The 17,909-nt window shown below is 30.6% G+C and overlaps 1 protein-coding gene across 7 annotated transcripts; it reads right to left on the bottom strand.

Moving 5' to 3' along the window:
• Positions 1 to 704: 704 nt before the first annotated feature.
• On the bottom strand, positions 705 to 15,869 carry LOC122498128. Of its 7 annotated transcripts, XM_043605720.1 has the most exons (24): positions 15,730 to 15,868; positions 15,302 to 15,361; positions 14,943 to 14,984; positions 14,503 to 14,562; positions 14,335 to 14,397; positions 13,077 to 13,127; positions 12,921 to 12,983; positions 12,517 to 12,576; positions 12,361 to 12,423; positions 11,920 to 11,979; positions 11,769 to 11,831; positions 5,863 to 5,922; positions 5,706 to 5,768; positions 4,579 to 4,641; positions 4,302 to 4,361; positions 4,151 to 4,213; positions 3,403 to 3,462; positions 3,252 to 3,314; positions 2,716 to 2,775; positions 2,559 to 2,621; positions 1,808 to 1,867; positions 1,646 to 1,710; positions 1,297 to 1,339; positions 705 to 947 (listed from the first exon to the last, which is right to left on the bottom strand). In XM_043605720.1, exons 1-23 carry the CDS (start codon positions 15,788 to 15,790, stop codon positions 1,322 to 1,324), a joined length of 1,344 nt encoding a protein of 447 aa, XP_043461655.1. In that variant the 5' UTR covers positions 15,791 to 15,868; the 3' UTR covers positions 705 to 947; positions 1,297 to 1,321. The 7 variants fall into 7 exon arrangements, with proteins under 7 accessions (XP_043461655.1, XP_043461658.1, XP_043461657.1 ...); XM_043605723.1 differs by lacking the exons at positions 11,920 to 11,979; positions 12,361 to 12,423 and having other exon boundaries at positions 15,730 to 15,869; XM_043605722.1 differs by lacking the exons at positions 5,863 to 5,922; positions 11,769 to 11,831.
• Between the last annotated feature and the right edge of the window lie 2,040 nt (positions 15,870 to 17,909).

Genomic DNA, 17,909 nt, shown 5'->3' with positions numbered 1-17,909 from the left:
GGTCAAGCAGGAGGTGTTGCCATGATATGCACATCCGGTCTTTGTCCATCTTGTCGAGAAGAATTACCACCTGATGATATTATAGTTTATGGTAATGAAGGTGCAGAAGGGAAACAAGGCGCCAGTGGATTGGCGGGATTTTCAGACAATACAGGTTATGATGTACAATTAAGTGTATATTATTCACCGAGTACAAAAATTCAACTGAGAAACATTGAATTTTATCCACACGTTAATCCCTACACTTCTAGAAGTCTTCAAAATTTGGGTGTTTCAAAACGTCAGAATAAGCCAAGAATTTATAGAAAATTCTACACGGCTTACGAAGCGGTTGAAAAATATACGAATTTCACTTTCTTTAATCTTGCCGATACACCGAATGGAAAATGGCAGAGAAATATTTTTTCAGTTCTACAAGACGCTTATCATTCATCACGGCGTCTACAAATTATGCTTAATTATATCTAGCGTCATTGTCCTCGCTCGGATTTTTATTAATATGCGAATTAGGGGGTTTAATATTGTATGTTAATTCATTGTATAAAACTTTAGCCAGAAAATGTGTTGGGCTATTTATTAGTGAAACAATTGGACGGCAAGGAACATCTTTTTTGAGGATCTTCGGAAGATCATAAAATTTTGGTAAAACTGTACTACTTCATATATGTATCAACAAAATTTGTAAGGGAATTTTACTTCCTATATAAATTTATTACATTTATTACATTTATTAAAACAAACATTACAAACAATTATTTTTTTGAATAATCACAAGAAATGTTGCTCAAAATTGAAAGTTTTTTAAGTTAGCATAAAATGTAAAACCGCAAAAAGTCATATGCAAGTACTAAGCATTTCACTGTTAGAAAAAAATTGAAAATTTGCCTCTCCAAGTATGGGGACTACTGTAGGCCCAGATGGTAACAAATTAGCCCATTATTACAGATCTGTAAAAAGAGAAGGATATTTATTAGTAACTAATTTTAATGTGAGAAGGAATAAATTGTACTAAATTTGACAAGCGGTAAAACTTTTACAAATAAACTCTAATAATTTTTGGTTGTATGTTTGTTGAAATCTACACGTGAACATACATAGAAATATATAAAATCAGTGCCGCCATGGGGCGGTTTCCATAGAATCGTTTCACGTGGGACTGATATATAAAACTACTTTATTATATTCTGTAAATTCCGTATTACCAACATATTTTCTATGTTTATAGGCTCTCAACTAGCAATGAACTGAACCTGATTAATACTAAATCTATTATAATAAGAAAGTCTTAAACTTTACCCATGATTATCTTGTGGTGGTTTACTTAAAATTTTAGTAGATCCTGAAAGATGTTAATTTTAGTAACTAATTTTAAACTAAGTATGAATAAATTGAACTAAATTTGGAAACGGTAAAACTTATGTAATTATTCATAATACTATTTCATTATATTCTTCAAATTTCTTATTACCAATATCTTTTTTGAACATGTAAGAATTAAAAAATTTAGAAAAGAACTTTAAGATATACACAATGTTTAAATAAGCTATATAGTAAACTTGTGTCAACTAAAAGCATAAATCTAAGAAAGCATTGAACTGAACCCGAATAATGCTAATGCTATTATAAGAAAAGTTTTAAACATTACCCAACGAATGTTTCCAAAAACTTTCATCATGTGTTTTGATGATTTACTAGGAACCATAGTAGAACCTGAAAGTTTTTAAACTTAGCATAAAATGTAAAAGCACAAAGAGACGTATTCAAGTAACATGCATTTGACAGTTTCAAAAAAAAAATTTTAATTTACCTTTAGTTTTGGGGATAACTCTAGTCAATGGTGTTAATTTATTAGTCATTTTAAGATGATCTGAAATAAAAGCAAGGGTATATTATAGTTACTAATTTTAATGTAAAAAGAATAAATTGTACTAATTGTAAATATGCAAACCGTTAAATTTTAGTAATTATTCATAATACTATTTCATTATATTCTTTTGAGCCATAATTGAACATTTTTCGTCTATATTAACCGGAGATATAAAACTTTTAAAAATCTAAAATTTTGGAAAATATGACTTTTTGAAAATTTTGTTGAAAAGTGTAAAAGTAACTTTAAAAATATCGTTTCCAACTTGTAGAGCATGAAAAAACTCTTCGATTTACCTGTTTTTGAACCTACTTCGATCATAAATTTCGAAATTATTGGTATTTTAAAAACCAAAAATTGTGAAAAGTGAAATTTTCTCAACTTTTTTGTTTGAAAACTTTTCTTTAACTATTAAACTAAATTATAACTATCTTGTAAGATATTAAAAATTACATTGATTTATCTAAAACTAAATCACTTTCACCATATTTTTTCTTTATTAGAAATTTAAATAAATAACTTTTTGTTATGTTATTTGCCGTAGGGTGGGCAAATCCTTTTTAGTGGCAGTCGAGATTGTATTAACCTCCTTTTCTTAATTATATATTTTCTGTTTTTAGGCTCTCAACTAGCATTGAACTGAACCCGAATAATACTAATTCTATTATAATAAAAAAGTCTTTAACTTTACCCAAAATATTTTTCCAAAAACTTTCATCATGTTTTGATGACTCACTAGGAACGTTAGTAGAACCTGAAAGTTTTTAAATTTATCGTAAAATGTAAAAGAACAAAGAGTTGTATTCAAGTAATGTGAATTTGACTGTTATTGAAAAAGGTAAATTTGCCTTCAGCTTTCGGGATATCTGTAGTCACTGATGTTAATTCTTTAACCACTTTAAGATTATCTGTAATAAAGGCAAGAGTATATTTTAGTAACTAATTTTAATATGAGTATGAATAAATTGTACTAAATTTGCAAACGGTAAAATTTTTGTAATTATTTACAAAACTTTTTTTTATATTCTATTTTTTATACCAACATATCTTTCTTGAACGTGTAAGGAATAAAACATTTAGAAAAGAACTCTAAGAATAACACAATGTTTAAGTAAGCTGGTAAATTTTTGACAACCAAAAGCAATGTTCCAAGAAATTGAATAAAAATTTTAAAAAGAATTTTAAAATATACACAATATTTGAGTAAGCTAGTAAACTTGTGTCAACGGAGAGCAATAATCTAAGAATTTGAATGATATAACTCTGATCAACACAATTAATCTCATTTGCTTGCCCATATATTCTTGCTTTAAGCTCTCAACCAGCTTTGAACTGATTTCGAATAATACTAATTCTATTATAATAAGAAATTCTTTATCTTTACCTAAAAAACGTTTCCAATATCTTTTATCGTGTTTTGTTGATTCACTAGAAATGTTAGTAGAATCTGGAAGTTTTTAAACAAAGCATAAAATGTAAAATCACAAAGAGCCGTATTTAAGTAACATGCATTTGACAGTAAAATGTAAATTTGCCTTCAGTTTTCGGGATAGCTGCAGTCAATAATTTTATTTCATTAGCCATTTTAAGATTATCTGTAATAAAAGCAAGGGTATACAATAGTAACTAATTTTAATGTGAAAAAGAATAAATTGTTCTGAATTTTCGAACCGTAAAATTTTAGTAATTATTATTCATAATACTATGTCGACATAGTATTATGAATAATAATTACTAATAATAATCATAATAATAATAATTACTAATAATGATCATAATATTCTTTAAATTTGTTATTACCAATATTTCTTTTTTGAACATGTATGGTTTAAAAATTTAGAAAAGAATTTTAGAATATACACAATGTTCAAAGTAAGCTAGTAAACTTGTGTCAACGGAAAACAATAATCAAAGAATTTGAATTATATAGTTCTGATTAACACAATTAGAAGGAGTTTACACCGTAAGCCTTAAATATAAGCCTCCGCGCGCATAAACGGATATACCTCCAGGAGCATATATTTGCGCCTGCGCGAACACGTGGTCAAGGCAAACTCTTTCACAACACAGCTGTAGGCAAACACTTTGCGCAGACGCAAGTATATCCTCATGGAGGCATATCCGTTTATGCTCGCGGAGGCTTATATTTAAGGCTTACGATGTAAACTCCTTCATAATCTCATTTGCTTGCCCATATATATTATGCTTTTAAGCTCTCAAGTAGCTTTAAACTGATCCTGAATAATACTAATTCTATTAAAATAAGAAATTCTTTAACCTTACCCAATACAGGTTTTGAAAAATTTTCATTCTCTTTTGATGATTCACTAGAAGGGATAGTAGTACCTGAAAGTTGTTAAACTTAGCATAAAATGTAAAAGCACAAAGAGACGTATTTAAGTAACATGCATTTGACTGTAAAATGTAAATTTGCCTTCAGTTTTGGGGATTACTGTAGTCACAGATTTTAACTTAGTAGTCATTTCAAGATTATCTGCAAAAAGTCAAGAATATATTATAAAAACTAATTTTAATGTAAAGGAGGAATAAAATGTACTAAACTGTCAAACGGTATAAAACTTTAGTAATTATTTACAATACTCGTTTTTTCGTTTCGTTTCTCGTATATTTTCTTTTTTTAGGCTCTCAACTAGCATTGAAGTGAACCCGAATAATGCTAATGCTATTATAAAAAAAGTTGTAAACATTACCCAACAAATGTTTCCAAATACTTTCTTCCGATTTTGATGATTCACTAGAAGGGTTAGCAGAACCTAGAAGTTTTTAAACATAGCGTAAAATGTAAAATGATAAATGACAAAAAGCCGTATTTAAGTAACATGCATTTGACTGTTATAAAAAATGTAAATTTGCCTTCAGTTTTCGGGATAGCTACCCACATAGCACAATAATTTTCTGCAAATTTGCGGCAAGTTTTCAAAGCCAAATTTGAAAATTTGCCTGGCAAATTTGCAGCAAACTTGCGGTAAATACCAAAATGTCCGTTTGGTGGCAAGTTTGCAGAGCAAATTTGCAGAAAACTTGCGTGGCAAACTTGCAGATAATTTTGTAGCAAACTTGAGGAAAATTTGCAGCAAACTTTCAAAAAACCTAAAAATTTCAAGAAAAATCTTTTTGTATTCAAAATGTATATGTATTTTAATAAACGTTGTCTTCCCTAACAGGGAAGGGGACATAAATGTAGTGCGCAGCTCTAGATGTCATAGAAAACTACTGCGCATGCATTTAACATTTACTTTGCCATGCAAATTTTCTGCAAATTTGCTTTGCAAACTTGCCACCAAACGGACATTTTGGTATTTACCGCAAGTTTGCTGCAAATTTGCCAGGAAAGTTTTCGAATTTGGCTTTGAAGACTTGCCGCAAATTTGCAGAAAATGATTGTGCTATGTGGGTACAGTCAATAATTTTATTTCATTAGCCATTTTAAGATTATCTGTAATAAAAGCAAGGGTATACAATGGTAACTAATTTTAATGTGAAAAAGAATAAATTGTACTGAATTTGCGAACCATAAAATTTTAGTAATTATTCATAATACTATTTCATTATATTCTTTAAATTTGTTATTACTAACATTTAATTTCAAGCATGTAAGGTTTAAAAAATTTAGAAAAGTACTTTAAAATATACACAATGTTTAAGTAAGCTAGTAAACTTGTATCAACGGAAAACAACAGTCCAAGAAATTGAATGATTTAGTTGTACTAATCTCGTTTCGATACTCGTACATTTTCTGTTTTTAGGATCTAAACGAGCTTTGAACTGAACCTGAATAATACTAATTCTATGATAATAAGAAAATCTTAAACTTTACCCATTAATTGTTTCCAAATACTTTCTTCCTTTATTGATGATTCACTAGAAGGGTTAGCAGAACCTAGAAGTTTTTAAACATAGCGTAAAATGTAAATGCACAAAGAGTCGTATTCAAGTAATATTGCTTTTGACTGTTTTAAAAAAGGTAATTTTGCCTTTAGTTTTGGAAATTGCTGTAGTCTCAGATGTTAATTCAGTAGTCATTTCAAGATTATCTGCAAAAAGTCAAGAATATATTATAAAAACTAATTTTAATGTAAGGAGGAATAAATTATACTAAACTGTCAAACGGTACACAGTTTTCTTGAAAGTATCAAATTGATACTTAATTGGATCAAGTTGATACTGTAGGATTCAAATTCCAAAATAATTAATTTAGTTCGAAGTTTAAGTTTATTATGTAAAACTGGAAAAAGGAATTATACATATGACATAAGAACAAAGGAATTATATAAGTTTAATCAATCATAAAAAAGATCTTTACTCTAGGTTACCGAAACATCGACTGACTCATGGTCTCTTTGCATCGCAGGCCATGAGTCTCTAGTCGTGTTCTCTTTTTTTAATTTTCATATTCTTATTTCACTCTTGCATACAGTGTTCAAAAGTTCCACGTGCATTCTCCGAAATCGAATCACACCACTTTTGTCCACTGAGATTGCTTTGGTTATGCGTTATCGGCATAAACATTTTGGCGACGATCCGGCGCCGTTTAATAAACACAAAAAAAAAAACTTTGCTTTCTATTTCAAATATAATTTTAACTTTAGAAATCACTACACTCGGCCATTCTGCAATTATGCATCGTCCTCGATGCATTCATCGTCACCATCACCTAGTTCCTCCTCGTCGTCCGTCTGGAACTCAAGGTCATTCCTCATGGGCCAAGGCTTCATGTAATCAGCTGCTGTGCTCGTTTGGTTTGGGCCTTCATGTAGACCGACTTTTTCGACTTGATACCGATGATTTCTCATAACTCTCGTGACCTTGTAGGGACCCAAAAATTTTGGATACAGCTTGAGACCACCACCAAATTGCGTTCTTTGAATAGCAACTAAGTCGTTCAATTTATATCCTCTTGCTTCCTTTCTCTTCCGATTATAAGTTCTGCGATTTTCTTCCTGGATTTTCAGCAAACTCGTTCTGGCTTCATCTCGAGCGGCACTTCGTTGACTTTCGAAATTTTCCACTATTTCTGCTTGGATCAATTCTTTTAATTTTAGGTCTTCTTTCAATTTCATGTTGATTCCAACCATCAATTCAAAAGGACTTCTGTTGATGCTGCGGTTGAATGATGAATTTAAATGCTGCTGCACTTTATCAACATACTTATGCCATTCCATTGGATTTGACATTGACATCTTGGATAATATTGGAATTATACACCTGTTCATTCTCTCGACCTGGCCGTTACCACGAGGTACTCCTGTTGTTATCAAGACATGCTCGATATCTTCTTCTTTGCAATATTCTTCGAAAATTTTAGAGGTGAATGATGATCCTCTGTCTGAAATTATTCTTCGTGGATTGCCAAAGACAGTTGCTTGATTCTTGAGTCGATTAATAACTTCATCAGCAGTTGTTGACTTTGTTGCATACAACCATATGAATTTGGTGAATGCATCAACAACAGCAAATATATGATTGTAGCACTTTTTTGTCGAAGGCATAGGACCAAGGTGGTCCACGTGATAAGTATCTAGCGGCTTATCACCTTTCCAAATAGCGTTTAAAAATCCTTCTCCTTTTCCTTTTTTCTTTTCGGCCAACAGACACTTGACACAATTCGAAATCACTTTTTGAATTTTTTCTTTCATCTTGGGAAACCAAAATTCCTGTTGTAGAAGATATTCCGTCTTCTTCAGTCCGAAATGTCCTCTTTCATGGGCTTGTTTGATCACATCATGTTGCATCGATTTTGGAACCACTAATTGTTCTCTTCCATCACTTTCACGATATAATACACCATCAGCAATCAACTTAAATTCTTCTTTTTCACCTTTACGCGTAGCGGCGACAATTTTTCTTATCTCTTCGTCTTCTTCTTGAGCCTTGAATATTTTTCTCGTCAACGTATCTGAATCACTACGTAAACACAAAACACTTACAGGATTTCGGCTTAATGCATCAACGTGACGCATTGATGTTCCAGGGCGATGTTCAATCGTGTATTGAAATTGTTCCATTAACAGGACCCAATGAGCAACTCTTAAACAGGTATCTTTCTTTTTGACAGTTAAAGCAAATGCTTTGCAGTCTGTCACAATCTTGAACTTTATTCCGAGCAGGTGAACACGAAACTTCTTCAAGGCTTTGATCACCACCAACATTTCCAATTCAAAACTTGTATATTTTTCTTCTGCTGGAGACGTTTTCCAGCTTGCGTAGTAAACAGGATGAAAAAGTCCATCGTTCTCATCTTTTTGCAGTAAAATTGCACCTAGCCCTGCAAGACAGGCATCAGAGTGCAATTCAGTTTCTGCTCCAACTTGATAGAGGCGTAACACTGGTTTCTCTGTTAAGGCTGCTTTCAGCTGTTCGAAAGCTGTTTCTTGTTTGGAACCGAAAACAAACTTCACATCTTTTTTTAATAAATCACTGAGTGGTCGAGCAATTGTTGCAAAATGAGGGATAAATTTTCTAAAGTAGCCTGTGAGACCAAGGAAACTTTGAACTTGCTTCACTGTTGTTGGTTTTGCAAATTTTGCCACTGCTAAAGTCTTTTTTTCTGAGGGATAATAACGTCCGGCTTCAACGATATAGCCTAAATAATCAACACTTTTAACCAAGAATGTACACTTTTTCCAGTTGATCAGCAGGCCATGTTCTTCAGCAACTTTTAAAACTTTTTGCAACTTTTGCAAATTTTCTTCATACGTTTTTGCAGGCACAATTAAATCGTCAAGGTAAATGAGAACATCACCGTCTGCAGTTAATTGACGAAACACTGCTCTTATATGTCTTTGAAACACTGCAGGTGAATTGCACATTCCAAAGGGAACTCTTAAAAATTCGTATTGTCCATCTGGCACTATAAAAGATGTATATTTAACACTTTGTTCTTCAACTTCCACTTGCAGAAATCCATCCTTCAAATCTAGAGTACTGAACACTACAGCGTCTTGTAATTTATCCAGCTGATCTTCAATCAAGGGGAGGGGATATCTGTCTTTAATAATTTTTTTATTCAACCACCGATAATCAACACACAGTCTCCAGTCACCATTTTTTCTAATTGTCAGCACAATAGGACTTGAATAATCAGAGGAACTATGTCGAACAATTTTTGCAGCCAACCAAGATTTAATAATTTCGTTTGCCATGCGGTTTTGTTCAGCTGATAATCGACGAGCGCGTTGATAAACGGGGATTTCATCGGTCAACATTATCTTCATCTTTATTCCAGTGTCCTTGATTTTTTCAGGGTTGTAGTTTTCAATTAGTTTCTGTAACTCAATTTTCAGTTCTTCATCTTCAATGTGAACTAATGAAACTTCGAATTCTTCTTCTGGTTCTTCAAGGACATTGATGTTCAACACTTCATTCCAGCCACTGTCATTCGTTTCCACTTTTCTTTCAGCAGGATCAATTTTTGTTAAAGAGGCATTTCTATTTTTAATTCTTACTTCCGCGAAATCAGAAAGTTCTCCTCCTATCAACACATCATGAGCAATAAAATGATCAGGCACTACATCAAACACGAATGAGAAGTTAATTTCATCAATGATTATATTCGACTTAAAACGTCCTAGAGTCTGATTTTTCGCAGAACCAACACCTTCAAACGTCACTACATCAGATTCCAACTTTGGAGTTCCAAGTTTAAAATAAAAACTGGAACGAATTAGATGTAAATCACTTCCTGGATCAATGACAGCTAAAACTTTTTGTCCTAGTATTGACACTTCTTTGTAGGTCTTCTTGTCACTCGATTTTACCGCATCAACGCGAACTTTTACTTCTTTTGCTTTTAACTGTCTTTTTTCACTTGTACACTTTGGGGCAGTATGTCCAAATTTGTCACAATTAAAACATTTAGGACCTTTCTCCTTATCTGGACAATCGTTACTCATGTGATTTTTGCTTCCACAGTTGAAACAATTCCTTCCTTGTACCGGATGTTTAGCCGTAGGATTCTGCTTTTTCCCTTTATCATTCGTTTGAGGTTTCGTAATCGCCTTGTTCTTGGAGTTGCTCTTTTGGGTTTCATATTGAGCCAATTTTTTACGCAGTTCTTTAATTGACGTTGCACCATATAGAATAGATTTGTTAGCCTCTTCATCTTGGATTCCATCTATAATATATTGAATTTTAGCTTCCAATTCAATATCACTGTGGCTTGCAATCTCCAAAACGCGATACACGTAAGCTTGAAATGATTCGTCACCTTTTTTCTTTACAGCAGTCAACTTTTGATGTACTTGTTTGCTGTTAACAGTCGTTGAGAATTCAGCCACCAAAGATTTCCTCAAAATTTTCCACGATTTTGCAGCACATTCAAAATTGGCAAAAAGCTTCGCGGATCCTGTAAGCAGTCTTTTTGCATATATCACTTTTTGTGCTTCCGTCCATTGGCACAGTTCTGCAGTCTCCTCGAAATTAATTAACCAACGATGAATATTTTCACCTCCGTCTCCACTGAATATCTCTAGAGCATCTTCAACATCTTTAAACGACAAGGTTGGTTGCTTGGTGGAATAAAATTCCCTCTCATATGCAGCTGAAGGGATACTAGGTTTCTTCTTTTTCGTCTTGTAGTCCTTTTTTCTAGTATTTTCTTCTTTCTTCTTGTTTCGGCTTCCATCATCGCTTTCGTCTTCACTTTCGTCGTCATCATCTTCTACACTTTCGTCTTCACTTTCCGTTTTTTCACTGTCTTCATCATCTGTCTCTCTCATAGCTGCTTTTAATCTTTCGCGTAATTCTTGTTTCTTACCGGAGGCCTTTTTCCCTAATTCACGTAAACGCTTCTTTAATTCTATGTAGGTCATAGATTCAACTTCTTCAGAGATTGAAGTACCACTTTTATTTTTTCCTCTAGTGTCTACATTCTTCTTAACCATCGTTTGAGTCGTTGAGTCTTCGGCTTTTCCATCATCTATGACATCTGTGTTAACTTCTTGATTTTTCTCGACCAAGGCCCGTCTTAGCCTTTCAGTCAGAGCTGCTTTACTTCCTGTAACTGAAAGATTCAATTCTTCCAATTTACTTCTTAAGTCGTCTTCAGACAGAATGTCCAGATTCGCTTCTAAATCACTGAGAATAGTAGACATCTTGCGCAAATATTTAAACTTTTAAACCGAGGGGAACACTTTTCAACTTCACAAACTAACTCTCTTTGTCCTTGTCCAACTGGTAACGAACTAGAAAATAATAATTTGGCTAGATCCCGGACGAGCCCCCAATTTGTAGGATTCAAATTCCAAAATAATTAATTTAGTTCGAAGTTTAAGTTTATTATGTAAAACTGGAAAAAGGAATTATACATATGACATAAGAACAAAGGAATTATATAAGTTTAATCAATCATAAAAAAGATCTTTACTCTAGGTTACCGAAACATCGACTGACTCATGGTCTCTTTGCATCGCAGGCCATGAGTCTCTAGTCGTGTTCTCTTTTTTTAATTTTCATATTCTTATTTCACTCTTGCATACAGTGTTCAAAAGTTCCACGTGCATTCTCCGAAATCGAATCACACCACTTTTGTCCACTGAGATTGCTTTGGTTATGCGTTATCGGCATAAACATTTTGGCGACGATCCGGCGCCGTTTAATAAACACAAAAAAAAAACTTTGCTTTCTATTTCAAATATAATTTTAACTTTAGAAATCACTACAATACCAAAAATGTAGCTCAATTTTTTATTTGATCCAAATTTCTGGTATCAATTCGTTGCAATTTGATACTTTAAAGCTAACAGCGTAAAACTTTAGTAATTATTTATAATACTCGTTTTCGTTTCGTTTCTCGTATATTTTCTTTTTTTAGGCTCTCAACTAGCATTGAACTGAACCCGAACAATGCTAATGCTATTATAAAAGAAGTTTTAAACATTACCCAACAAATGTTTCCAAACACTTTCTTCCGATTTTGATGATTCACTGGATGGGTTAGTAGAACCTGAAAGTTTTTAAACATAGCATAAAATGTAAAATGACAAAGAGCCGCATTTAAGTACAATGCATTTGACAGTAAAATGTAAATTTGCCTTCAGTTTTGGGGATTACTGTAGTCACAGATTTTAACTCAGTAGCCATTTTAAGATTGTCTGTAATAAAAGAAAGGGTATATCATAGTAACTAGTTTTAATGTAAAAAAGAATAAATTGATCTAAATATGCAAACCGAAAAATTTTAGTAATTATTCATAATACTACTTCATTATATTCTTTAAATTTGTTATTACTAACATTTAATTTCAAGCATGTAAGGTTTAAAAAATTTAGAAAAGTACTTTAAAATATACACAATGTTTAAGTAAGCTAGTAAACTTGTATCAACGGAAAACAACAATCGAAGAAATTGAATGATATAGTTGTACTAATCTCGTTTTGATACTCGTACATTTTCTGTTTTTAGGATCTGAACGAGCTTTGAACTGAACCTGAATAATACTAATTCTATGATAATAAGAAAATCTTAAACTTTACCCATTAATTGTTTCCAAATACTTTCTTCCTTTCTTGATGATTCACTAGAAGGGTTAGCAGAACCTAGAAGTTTTTAAACATAGCGTAAAATGTAAATGCACAAAGTGTCGTATTCAAGTAATATGCTTTTGACTGTTTTAAAAAAGGTAATTTTGCCTTCAGTTTTGGGAATTGCTGTAGTCTCAGATGTTAATTCAGTAGTAATTTCAAGATTATCTGCAAAAAGTCAAGAATATATTATAAAAACTAATTTTAATGTAAGGAGGAATAAATTATACTAAACTGTCAAACGGTACACAGTTTTCTTGAAAGTATCAAATTGATACTTAATTGGATCAAGTTGATACCAAAAATGTAGCTCAATTTTTTATTTGATCCAAATTTCTGGTATCAATTCGTTGCAATTTGATACTTTAAAGATAACAGCGTAAAACTTTAGTAATTATTTATAATACTCGTTTTCGTTTCGTTTCTAGTATATTTTTTTTTAGGCTCTCAACTAGCATTGAAATGAACCCGAACAATGCTAATGCTATTATAAAAGAAGTTTTAAACATTACCCAACAAATGTTTCCAAACACTTTCTTCCGATTTTGATGATTCACTAGATGGGTTAGTAGAACCTGAAAGTTTTTAAACTTAGCGTAAAATGTACAAGTACAAAGAGTCTTATTCAAGTAATATGCATTTGACTGTTATAAAAAAGGTAAATTTGCCTTCAATTTTCGGGATTACAGATGTCAATTCATTAGCTATTTTAATATTATCTGTAAAAAAGAGCAAGGATACATTTTGTTAACTAGTTGTAATGTGAGTAGGAGTAAATCGTACTATATTTGCAAACGAAAAATCTTAGAATAAAATTTAAATCCAGAGGGAGTTGTCTTTATGTAATATCCAAGTACCCAGTAAGAAACGAAAAATTGAAAAGGATTGAAATAATTCAAACTCTGTATGGTGTAGTAGAAATTATCCAATACTTTTGAATGCCATTTCTGTCCAATACTTTTCTATACCATGATAGGACCATGTTTCGTCTAAAAATGAATGCTATTCAATTCTTTTTGTAATTTTTAACAAAGACAAAATTTTTTTCTGAATGCTTTCCAATCCTATCCGAAATTATTACAGCCTGTCATTATATCACTTTTTAATTTTTCATTGGAACCGCGTTTCTGCATGCATTCAAGCAATCTTCTGGATTTTTGTAATTTATAAGATACATACAGTGGCAGATTTTGTAAAAAGTGTTTGTGTTCAAAGAAAAACTTGCTGAAAAATTGATTGTTTACCAATTTAACGTCATTTAAACGAGTCAGGGCCGTTATTCTGTTAGACAATAAATCATAACCTAAAAATTTCAGAGACCTTTAAACACTTTTAACCCTCTTAACTGATAATTTAATAATTATTCCTTTTTAAAATAGCAAATAAATTCATGAGTGCAGTTATTTGAAAGTAATTGAACATTCTATATGTCAACAATATTAGTATTATATTATTATACTACTGTCGTGGAATTCAAAAGCATAGGGCAGAAATGGTATTCAAAAGAATAGAATTTTTTTAATGCTTCTTAATCTTTGCTTTCTTACTGGGTATTCAAGAGGATTGATATCGTTACTATTTATATTGCTCTCACTGGATAGAAAAGTATTGGACAGAAATGGCATTTAAAAGAATAGAATCTTTTTAATACTTTTCAATTTTTCGTTTCTTACTGGGTATAGGCACAGGGACATGTGATGTCTACAATATGTCATTAGGATATCGTGAGGATCTCTATATTCGTTGAAAGGACGTTCTAAATTCTTCTTATGTCCTAGAGACATCCTTTAGACATAAGATGACTATTAGATAACTTTCGAGCATATAGACGTCCTAAGAATGTAGTAAGGTCGTCGTAAAGACATCCCATGTCCCAGAGCCCACAGGAATGTATTATTTGATTGTTTTAAAAATTGGAAAATTTGCCTTCAGTTTTGGATATTACTTCAGTCACAGATGATAATAATTCATTAGCCAATTCAGAATTATCTGGAAAAAGGGAAAGATATATATGTTAGTAACTAATTTTAATATCGGTAGGAATGAATTATACGAAATTTGTCAAACCCTGAATGTTTACTTAAATTGGTTTACCCCCAGTTTCAGGAATTACTGTTGTCTCTAATATTAATTGTCTGGCTACAGCTAAAATATCTGAAAATATAAACGCATAATTGTTGTTTGGTAAACTGAACTTTATTTTCTTTTTATTAGTAAATGTTACATTTTTTAAAAGATAATATAAAATGATTTCAGTAATTATTCCATAGAAATGAATGCCTGGATCCATCTCTAGAATGCATGGAAATTAGATTTCCTTAAAGAACTTATGAGAACACTCTGAGCGAATTAAGCACATAATGAATGTCAAGCAGGTCATTCATCAACTTTGAAATAACATTTTTATACGAAAATACTATAAAATAATTGATATCACATGTAAAACTCTCTTTGTTTAAAAAAAAGCCACTAAAAAATTAGTGGCACACTTCAGAAATTTTTAGCCACTTATTATAAAGGGATTTAATATTTACCTTCAACTTTGGGGACTTCTATAATATCAAATAGACTGCCAACTGTTAAATCATGTAAGAGAAAAACGCTTTATTTTTTTGTAACTAATATAATGTAAAGTAGGGAAGAAATATACCAAATTTTAACCACCTCACGGAAATTTCTAGCACATAAGGTTAACGGTGTTGGGAGGTTTCTGAAATTTTGAGGTTACGTGAGACCTCTGATTATCGCACAACAAAAACGGGAACTTTACCCTCCCCTTCTTTTTTATCAAAATTCGAACGTGCTAGACAGTTTTTAGTACATACCGATATCGTATTCAGTGAGAAAATTACAGAAATATATATTTGATTATTATAAAAAAGTGAAATTTTACTTTCGACTTCGGGGGTGTCTGTACTCTCAGATGATAATTGACTGGCAACTGCTAAATTATCTGAAAAAGCATGATAGTAACTAGTCAGTAGCTAATTTGAATATAAATAGAAAAGAGAATACAGTCGGGCCTTCGAACTGTACCGCAAAAAGTCCTAGACACCAAGTTTTATCAAAATCTATCAATTTCCAAATAATTTCGTCCGCCATATTGGATTCGCCATTTTTAAAAAAAATTCGCCATTTTTTAAAATCTGACTGCAGATTAGTATTCATCGATTAGTAATCACCTTAAAAACCCCCGAGAGATAAGTTTGAAACGAATCCAATAAATTTTAAAAACATTTTTTTTTATTGTATAAAGATTCTAATTTATCATGAACAAAATTTTTAAATATTATTTCTAATTAAGAAGTAAACGTAACTTACTACAAAAGAATAAATTTGTGAAGCACATAAATAACAATAATGAATAAAGAGTGATATTCATGGTTATTGAATCAACTATAACAGAAAATGTATGTAAAAGCTATTGAAAACTGTTTGAAAAAGTCATGAAAGTCGAGCTATATTTATACTCAAGTCAATCACGAAAATCCTTTAAAAAATATTGCACACATTGTAAACATTGTAAAATTGAAAGTAGTACATACCTATTGCAAATGAATATTATTTTTTGAAATTAAATTTTTCAATAAATAACAAGACTTAAAAAGTAAGACAACATTAATTTGACCTAAAATAATAATTTCTCATGAGTGATAGGAATTTAAAAAAATACTCTTGGACGGAAAAATTAAAAGTTTAATAGAATGATATGAGAAGTAGCGTATCCCATTTTTAATAGGACATTTTTCCTGACTCGTCAATGAAAAATGTTTTAAATATTGTTAAAAAATCCATTTTTATTCTAAATATTTATATTTATCCTTTTTATTTATAATTTTTGTTAATATTGCTATTCTAGGTATTTCAATATAATCGCAAAACATTTTTGCCTAAAAAATCACGTATTTCAAAGATAAAAATTCAAAGTTTCAAAAGCTATATTTTACTGCTTTATTTATTACAAAAGAAAATAATCTTTCACAAATAACTAAAATAAATTTATTTAAAATAAATTTTATTAAAATCTGTTGCTACAAAAACAAAAAATTATGGAAAAATTGTATATTAAAAATAATTTGATTAACAATATTAATTTTTATAAATTACAAAACACTTATATTTCATTCATTTCATAATTATTTTCCTTGCTTTATCTTTCTTAGTGCATCATATAGAAAAAATTTACTTTTATATAATAATTAAAAAAAGATACAGTATATTTAATCATAGTGTTTTTCGATTGTTAAACTTTTAAAATATATATAGCGACCTTTTGAATATAAACTTTTGATTTTTCAAAATAACGCCTAAAAACACAAAAATTTATGAAAATTTTTAATTTATTATTATTTTCAAAAAGAAAATTAAAAATCAGGATTACACTGGACAATTAATATAATTCATTGTGTTTAATAATTATATATTTTAGACTATGTCTGGCACAACATTTCGGCACCAACATTGGTACCCTTTTCAGGTGCAAATCTGTTAACAAATCCAACTTTTAACAAAAATATAAATTTTTTAAAATTTTTTGAAAAAAATATATTTTGACATTATAATCTAAAAAATAACACGTGTTTGATCAAAGATCAAGGTTTGGATTCATTTGTACTGTTTTTCAAAATCATTAAATTAATTTAAAATATTAAAATTTAAAAACAGGACATGCCCAAAGTTGGACAGTCCTTTTTCAAAATATATTACATTTTGTTGTTTATTTGTTAAAAAAAATCTCAAAAAACAAAAATCCCTTCGTAGAGGTTAATTTTATAAAGTAGGAAAAGGTTAGTATAAACTAACCTCTGTTCCTGACTTCAATTTTGTTCAAAGAAGCCAAATTTAAATTTAGAAATTAAAAAAATATAAAAATTACTTTTGTAATTTATAAATCATTACAAATTAAAATTGTACAAAATTTTTAATTTATTGTTCGATATAACATTTTTTCATAAATCTGTATTAAAAATGCTTAATCTGGGATTTTCCGGGTCTTTGAATACGAATGTGATGTTAGTTTTCTGAAATTCAAAATGGCGAATCCAATATGGCGGACGAAATTTTCAATAATCAGTCGGATTCTCTTGAAAATCTTTATTCTAAAGTTTTCAGGGTCGTTGATTACAAATCTGATATTAGTTTTCCAAAATTCAGAATAACGGATCCAATATGGCGGGCAAGGAATATTAAATTTTATTTATTTCTTTTGAAAATGCATACTCAAGGGTTTTTATGGGCGCTGAATTCGAATTATTTTAATTGTCCTGAACATTTTTAGTAATCATATTACATAGTTGAATAATTATAAATATTTTGCAATAAATAAAAATTTCTTGAAAATTTGGTGCTATTTTGTTGCCAATACCCTAAATAGAAATAATTTATTTGCATTTTAAAAATGTTTCGTAAATATTTTTAGAACTATTTTCTTACAAAAATGTTATTTTTTTAATATTTCAGTTCTGAAAGTTTAATATGATTGCAAGAATTTATTGCGCCAA

The sequence above is a fragment of the Leptopilina heterotoma genome, unplaced genomic scaffold, assembly GCF_015476425.1.
Source record: "Leptopilina heterotoma isolate Lh14 unplaced genomic scaffold, ASM1547642v1 Lhet_142, whole genome shotgun sequence".
Taxonomy (NCBI): domain Eukaryota; kingdom Metazoa; phylum Arthropoda; class Insecta; order Hymenoptera; family Figitidae; genus Leptopilina; species Leptopilina heterotoma.
The sequence above is the reverse complement of the archived record's forward strand: the minus strand, read 5'-3'. Positions and strand labels throughout refer to the sequence as shown.